Source organism: Vicia villosa, unplaced genomic scaffold (assembly GCF_029867415.1).
Source record: "Vicia villosa cultivar HV-30 ecotype Madison, WI unplaced genomic scaffold, Vvil1.0 ctg.001354F_1_1, whole genome shotgun sequence".
Classification (NCBI taxonomy): Eukaryota; Viridiplantae; Streptophyta; class Magnoliopsida; order Fabales; family Fabaceae; genus Vicia; species Vicia villosa.
In genome coordinates, this window is record NW_026705588.1 from 158,074 (window position 1) to 166,715 (window position 8,642).

The 8,642-nt window shown below is 33.5% G+C and overlaps 1 protein-coding gene across 1 annotated transcript; it reads right to left on the reverse strand.

Moving 5' to 3' along the window:
* Positions 1-576: 576 nt before the first annotated feature.
* Positions 577-4,671, reverse strand: LOC131634792 (MDIS1-interacting receptor like kinase 2-like). Its single transcript, XM_058905415.1, has 2 exons — positions 1,161-4,671; positions 577-1,063 (listed from the first exon to the last, which is right to left on the reverse strand). The coding sequence occupies exons 1-2, from the start codon at positions 4,648-4,650 to the stop codon at positions 768-770; spliced, it is 3,786 nt and encodes a 1,261-aa protein (XP_058761398.1). The 5' UTR covers positions 4,651-4,671; the 3' UTR covers positions 577-767.
* Positions 4,672-8,642: the final 3,971 nt, after the last annotated feature.

The window sequence follows — 8,642 nt, forward strand, 5'->3', positions numbered from 1 at the left end:
GGATAATTCGGGTTGTTTCAATGATACTTTTTTTGAGGTGGTTTCTCTTTTGCAAATCTCGGAAAGTTTTATCTGGAAAGCAGGAGTAATTTGGTTGGCTATTTGTTGGAATATTTGGATCCTGAGGAACAACATTATTTTTTAGAACCATAGTTGGAATGTGCTTGATGTCGTTTGGATTATTAAAATTTCAGTTTGGAAATGGTATCTTATTGGTGATATTGCTAAACCCAATTGTAATTTTTACGATTTTTGTAAAAATCCGATGTACTATTTATCCTAGGTGTAATTGGTTTGCAATTTTTCTTTTGTCGAATTGGTTATCTAGTTTCTTTTGTAAACAGGTTTGAGAACCCTTCATTATCCTATTTATTCAATTTTCTAAAAAAAATCTAAATTTATTTAGTAATAATTCAAAATGACATTTTTATTCAACTACAATTAATAAGAGAAAAGGATTTACACCACACACACGAAAAGCATTTCTTGTCTACTACAATGATTTATTGCAAATGATCAACTCACCAAAATGTTTTTATGTTCGGGAAGACTTTTTTATGCGATGCCACACGATAATTTTGCAATAAATGTTTCTTCAAATATAATCATAACAACATTCGAATAATATTCAAAGTGATAGGGCAACCAAGTTTAGAAACAACAAACTTAAATGACATTTAATACAAAAAAAATAAAAATACAAGCAAGGTTTACAAAATTACAGAAACTAAGAAGAAAAAGAAACATTCACCTATTTAAGAAGATTATTATGATATTGAAATCTCCATTGAAACCTGCTCCATGGTTGGACGAGATCGTGGACTTTCATCCAAGCAAGAAATTATTGTCTTTGTAATGGATAACAGCTGCTTAGCTTTAGCATTCATTGGACGAGGAAGACGTTGGTCCAACATATCCATCAATAACATAGTATCAAGTTTTGATCCAGCTATGTTATTAGATATGATGTCTCCAGGGTGTTTCCCATAAAGTATTTCCAATGCTAATACTCCAAAACTATATACATCACATTTCTCATTCACTTCCATTGTGTATGCAAGTTCTGTACAAAATCAAAATAGAAAGAGAATTGTGATTACAAAACACAAATTACAAGGTTAATCATAATATAATTTATCAATAACAGAAACCAAATTAACCTGGAGCAGAATATCCAAGTGTTCCTGCAAATGAGGTCCAATTGTCTGAATCAAGATTAAGAAGCTTAGCTGTTCCAAAGTCCGAGACACGAGCCACATATTCTAAATCCAGAAGAATATTCTTGCTTGATATATCTCGATGAACAATAGGAGGGAAACAATCATGGTGCATGTAGTATAAAGCATTTGCTACATCTTTAATTACATTCACCCTATTATTCCAACCAAATTCAGTTGCTTGTTCGTCGTTTTTCAAAATCTTATCTAGACTGCCTTTCTCCACAAAGTCATAAACCAAAAACGATACGTGTGAATGTGAACAAAATCCATATAGCTTCACAATGTTACGATGACGAATTTCAGTCAGAGCTTGAATCTCATTTGTGAAACATCTTATATCAGAATTTTCTCCATTTGTTGCTAAATGGATTTTTTTAATAGCAACTATTTGGCCTGTGTGTAACTCAGCTCTGTAGACAGTTCCATGCGTTCCTACACCAATGAGATATTTGTCATCAAACTCTTCTGTTGCTTCAATAATGTTCTCATACACCATTTTCCCATCAAAACTCCATATTGTGAATACATTATTCGGAGCAACACAAGTTCTGCCATCCTGGTTTTCTCTCAGGGTTCGTGTTCCGCATAAATGCTTTAAGAGTTTGAAACAAACAAATGCTAGCATTAGAGTTCCAGGTGCAAGAGGTAAAACCATCAACAAGATCAAATTCTTAGTCTTATTATTATGAGATCCATGGCTTGGTTTTATGCAAGGATTCAAGCCAAAAACTTTACCGCACAAGTCTGTATTATTCCTCAACACTTCAATGGTTGCATTATTGAATACTCGCATATCTGGAAGTGGGCCTTTCAATTGGTTGTATGATATATCAACAAATGACAAACTAGTCATCTGATCAAAGGAAGAAGGGATAAATCCAGAAAGATTGTTATGCGAAATATTCAATGTTTCCAAGTGTGTCAATTTCCCAAGCATTTGTGGTATGGTTCCATCCAAAATATTTCCACTCAGATCCAGACTTTCAAGGGCTTTAAATTCACCAAACTCACCAGGAATATTTCCTCTAAATTTGTTATGGCTCAAATTTAAGTTAAATAATCTAGAGGAAGTGACAAGTTTTTTTGGGATGAAACCGCTTAGATTATTTGCTGCAACATCTAAGATTTCAAGTTCCTTTAGCGATGCTATGTTTACATGAACATTACCAGAAAGATGATTGTTGTTTAAAATGAGTCTGCCCAACATGGTCAATTTTCCTAACTCCTTTGGAATTTCTCCCGTGAGATGGTTTGAAGATAAGTCAATTGAATACAAGTTGGAAGCTTCACCGAGCTCAGGTGGTATAGAACCTGATAAATTATTTTTGGAGATGTTAAGATTTGTCAAATTATGTAACTTACCCCAGTTGGATGAAAGATGGCCATAAAAATTATTGTCATCCAATCCCAAGAGCTTCAAATTTGGGTATACACCAAAATCATCAGTTATGTTTCCATCAAAATGGTTATGTTGAAGCCAAAGTCTAAAAAGGCTAGAACAATTCTTCAAACTCTTCAAAACTTGCCCACTAAAACGGTTATTAGTAACATCAATTGACTTCAGTTTTCCACCAAAGCAAATGTTATGAGGCAACTGACCAATGAAATTGTTGTCAAATACAAACAATCTTACCAAATTCAAAAGCATATTCAATTCCGTTGGAATTGTACCACTTAGATGGTTATTTTGAAAGAAAATATCTTGTAAATGACTCAAGTTTCCAATTGTAGGTGGGATTTTACCAGAGAGAGAATTATTTGACAGATCAAGTTGTATCATAGATCTCATCATTCCAATTTCGCTAGGAATAGATCCAGAAAGAATATTATCTTTAAGAAATAGACTCTTTATGTTCACTAAATTCCGAAGTTCTCGAGGAATAGATCCAGATAAACTATTGACATGAAGATATAAAATTTGTAGGTTCACTAACTTCCCAATTTCTTGAGGAATTGATCCGAAAAAATTGTTATCATGAAGGTTTAGATATTCTAGGTTCAGTAATTCCCCGATTTCTCGAGGAATAGACCCAGAGAGATTATTGCTAAAAAGAAACAAATGTTTTATCTGTATTAATTCTCCAATTTCTCGAGGAATAGATCCAGATAAACTATTGACATGAAGATATAAAATTTGTAGGTTCACTAACTTCCCAATTTCTTGAGGAATTGATCCGAAAAAATTGTTATCATGAAGGTTTAGATATTCTAGGTTCAGTAATTCCCCGATTTCTCGAGGAATAGACCCAGAGAGATTATTGCTAAAAAGAAACAAATGTTTTATCTGTATTAATTCTCCAATTTCTCGAGGAATAGATCCAGATAAACTATTGACATGAAGATATAAAATTTGTAGGTTCACTAACTTCCCAATTTCTTGAGGAATTGATCCGAAAAAATTGTTATCATGAAGGTTTAGATATTCTAGGTTCAGTAATTCCCCGATTTCTCGAGGAATAGACCCAGAGAGATTATTGCTAAAAAGAAACAAATGTTTTATCTGTATTAATTCTCCAATTTCTCGAGGAATAGATCCAGATAAATTATTGACATGAAGATATAAAATTTGTAGGTTCACTAACTTCCCAATTTCTTGAGGAATAGATCCGAACAGATTGTTGTTATGAAGGTTTAAATATTCTAGGTTTAGTAAGTCCCCAATTTCTCGAGGAATAGACCCTGAAAGATTATTGCCATAAAGAAATAGAACTTTTATCTTTATTAATTTTCCAATTGTAGTTGGAATTTTTCCAGAAAGATTGTTTCCATTTAGATACAAGTGTGACAAAAAGGACAAGTTCCCTAGTGAGATTGGGATAGGGCCTAAGAGATTTGCATTAGTGATGTCAAATTCTCTTAGATTCCTCAATTCACCTATATTTTCAGGAATGGAACTATTGAAAACATTTCCACCCATATATAAATTATGAAGACTAGTCAACTGTGTTATTTCATATGGAATTTTTCCTGAAAGTTTATTGTCACTAAGATCAAGATAGGAAAGTTTAGACAACCTCTCAATATGAGGAGGAATACTTCCATTCAACAAGTTGGCGCTAAGATCAAGAGTGATAATATTTGGAAGTGATGAGAAGTTAAGACTTTCAAGCGTACCTTTCAAACTCATGTTTACGAGGTTTACATGAGAGACATGCATGGAATCTTTAGTACATGTAATTCCCCGCCAGTTGCATGAGTTATTACCACTCCATGAAGACAGCAAAGCTTGGCTTTGTTTGTCAAGACTTGATTTCCACTTCAACAAAGTACTTGCTTCTCTGATTTGTAATGTGGATGAAGCAGATGAAAGTGTCATGGAAGAAACAACAACAGGAGACTTATTTATGAGTGTACAAAAGTACATTGAAAAAAACAACCAAAAGGTTAGAAACTTCATGGACTGAAGCTTTGGAGGAGTTATGGACACCATGGATGGAAGCTATATAGAGTGAAGTCTATAGATATATTGTTTTTGTTCTCAACTAAATTGTTGCATATATATATAATCTTAAATGTTAACGTGCACATGGTAAAAGACATACTAATCTTAAATGTTAACGTGCACATGGTAAAATTACACTACTCTTTCATTATAAATGATTATGGGTAATATAGAACAAAAATAAATAATTATATGAAAAGTAACAAAATTCATTATTTATATAAAAAAGTAATCTTAAAACAAGAATTAAAAAAAGAATACATGTATATATATATTTGATTTTTTAATTTATATTTAAGACTAAAACTATTTGTGTATTAAAAACAATTTTTTTGTAATTTAAGAAGATTTTAAAATATTTAACACTATGAATAAAGATTAAATAAAAACCTAACAAAGGAAATGAGATCTGTCATCATTCATCTTTCAAGATAGTTAGAATTCAAGTCTGATAATAATTGTAAAGCATTGATGAGTTGAGTAGTTTTCCCAGTTTCTATAAACACTATCATTTGAAATGTTGAACTTTTTGGCATAAAGAATTACTTGAAGTTGAACCTGAACAATGATGGCTATTGTTTCTCTATATTCAAATAGAAAAGGACAAAAAAATGATTAGAGAAAATAACTAAAAAAAAGTCAAGTCACCGACAAAAATACATAAACTTAAAATCACAATATAGACAATATCAAAAGGAGAAAAAAAAACTTTAACGACGGTAAAATCACAGTATCAAAAGGAGAATTTTAAATTCAAACTCAATGTAATGCCAATTTTTTTACAGGAGCTGTTCTGAGCACAGTGAACAATGGTAAAGGCACAGCGTTTTGGCAATCGAATTGATTGGGAGAACAATCCTTAAAGGAAGCTTTTCCCGACATTTTTGATGCTGCTAAGAACAAAACTGGCAGCGTGGCTGAAGCTGGAACTTTGACAGGTTCTGAATGGAGTTGGAATGTAGAGAATATCATGGATAACAAAGTTTTAATGCTGCTACCAAATGGTGATCACTTTAAGGAGCTGCTGAACGATTTTTCACTGGGGCAGGAAGCTGAGGAAAACCATGTTTGGAAGCTGACAGCAGAAGGTACATACACTGTTAAATCCTGTTATGCTGTAATTTCTGAAGCGATAAATGTTGTAACCGTTTTTCAAGATCACGTCGTGAAAGCTTTGAATATATTGTGGAAGATTGAAGCACTGGCTAAGTTATTGTTCTTTGGGTGGCGAGTAATTCTTAATAGGATAGCTACAAAAGATCATCTCTTTAATCGTAGTATTATTACAGATCCGAATGACATTCTCTGTGTATTTTGTGAGCTACATAAAGAATCAGTTTCTCATCTTTACGGCTCGTGTGCTTTTGCGGACAACATTTGGAGAAGAGTTTTTTCGTGGTTAGGGGCTGTCACGGTTTTGACAATGGAGGAGTTTAAGCTATTTTTCTTTCATGCTGACAAAGTTAATCATGCTTTCAACAGGAATGTCTTAGGTGTTATTTGGCTAGTTTCGATCTAGAGTTTGTGGATTATGAGAAACGATTTTATATTCAATCAGGTTGTCCCTTCTTTTGATGTTTGTATGTCAAACATTTTGTTTAGATCGTGGATTTGGCTCTCTTCTTGTTGCACTCTAAAAGATGGTTGTAATTTTTACTCTTGGAATACTCTTCCTCTCCTTTGTTTTGGGAGATAGAGGTTTTCCGTCTTGTATTTCGGGTTGAGTATTATCGCTACTGCGAAAAATGGATCAGAGTCGCCACTAATATATTTATCCCATCGAGGGAAAGGAATACCAGAAAACCTAACTCGAATAAGAACAAGGTCTTGCGACCAAAGAACAGAGTACGGGAGTCGGTTACGCAAGGGGAAGGTGTTAGCACCCCTCACGTCCGTCGTACTTGACGGTATCCACCTATGTTTGTTTCTATCTAAAGGGTGTGATCTATGTTTAAAACCTAAATGCGAATGCATGCAAAAGAAACACGTGGAAAAGAAAGAATTATTTACAATTGTGTTTGCTTAGGCCCCGCGACCTAATGCCTACGTTTCCCTTTCCAGGAATCAGAGCTACCGTAGTTCGGCTCAATAGTTTCCATTTGTTTTATGTTTTTTAGTTGAACAGAGGTTAAGGTCGCAATCCACAATGCTCGACCTTTGGAGACTTACACGCCTAAGTATGGAATAGACTTAACTTGTTCTTAAGAGAGAAGGAATATGGGTTTGTGTTTTTTTTGTAACTTCATGATGAACAAAACGCAATACAAGGTTTCACACCACTTCATTACTTTGTTTTAATTTGAACCTTTATTAGGTGTTTTGGATATTTTTGATTGGGTATTTTTTAAGGGAATTTATTTTGCGAGTTGAATCACATAAAAATGTATAAGTGGCGTCGAAGCAGATTAGGGAATATATCCCACTCACTTCTATTCCACGTAGGTGAATATAATGTGATTAATCTCTTTAATTATTAAGTGTTTTATAGTTGAATAAGAAAAAGAATGACAAAAAGGGGGGGACTATCCTAATGATTCTAACCTAATGATTATCGTTTTATGAAAGTCTAAATCCTAATTAAGAGATCTAATACCCTAATGGAAAAATACTAATTAAAAGGACCTAAATCAACTTTAACGACTAGGGGTATTTTGGGCATTTCACAAAGTACAAAATTATTCATAAAAATAAGAGAAATAAATTCTACACTACTCAATGAAATATTCACAAGCATTTTGGTACTTTTACGAAGCCTAAAACTATCTTTTATGAATTAAACAAAAAACTAAGTATTTTTATGATTAGATTTTTTATGGGAAATCCTATTAAAACTAGAAAATAATTCCTAATATTGACTAGAAAATCTACCAATTTTATTAATTTTACTGTTTCTTAGAACCTATATGTTTGGGAGTTTAGAGGGGAGGGGAGGGGAAGGCTTCTAAAATTAGAATTTTAAAAAAATAAAGAAAAATATTTGACATTTTTTGAAAAAATAATTTTGTTTAGAATGATAAAAGAGTCATTATCATTACTAAATTTTTAATTTTCAGAATACTATAACAACCTAAAAGATATTTGGAAAATTTATGTAAGCCCTTCAAAACCCTCCAAAATCCTCCTTCAATACAATTTTTGAGTTCCCCTATTTTATGGGGTTTTTGGTGTTATGAATAAACTCAAACCTTCCAAAACCCTCCTACCCAAAATCTTTTTATCCTTTTCACTTTATTCTTCCTATTTTCCAAAGTCATCCCCTCCCTTTCCCTCCAAACTCCCAAACATAGCCTAGAAATAATGGGAAAAACATAAGAAAAAAAACTAATTCTAACAATTTTCTATGGAGTCAGGGGGTATGAATTGAATATAGATGTGTAAGCTAGCAGTAGGGCACAGGGCCCATGAGGCTAAGCCCAACAAAGTCTCTTTTTCTTTATGTGCTTATGTCAAAAAAAATGGAGATGTGTGGGCTCAAGGGAAGTGTGGATAGTAAATCGGTGGCCCAAGTTGCTTCAATTAGATTTTTGTAGCCTTTTTTATTATTATTGAATTAGAGTAAAAAGAAAAGAAAATTAAAAAGAAATTGATCAAAACGGTGCGTTTAAGGACTACACGCATGTGACCTTTGGGATTTCATTTAAACGAACCATCTTCATCTCGTTCTCTCTCGTACACGACCTCCGGCGAGAATATCCGCCACGAACACCACCTCACACCACAAATCTAGCGACCTTCTCCACTCGTCCTAACCAAAATTTAACCTTAAACGCAAATCTAACCGTGAATTCGCAGAAAGCCACACCATTTGACGAAACCGAAGAGCCTAAGTTCAGAAACCCTAGCTATTTCAAATTGCAATCAAACGTCGCACAAGAGGAATCAAGACACGAAACCTTAGGGGAAACGCACATGAAGGTCTAATCCATACATTGACATCAAGAATCGGGCAAATAATGTGCAAGAACGAATGATCAGGGGAC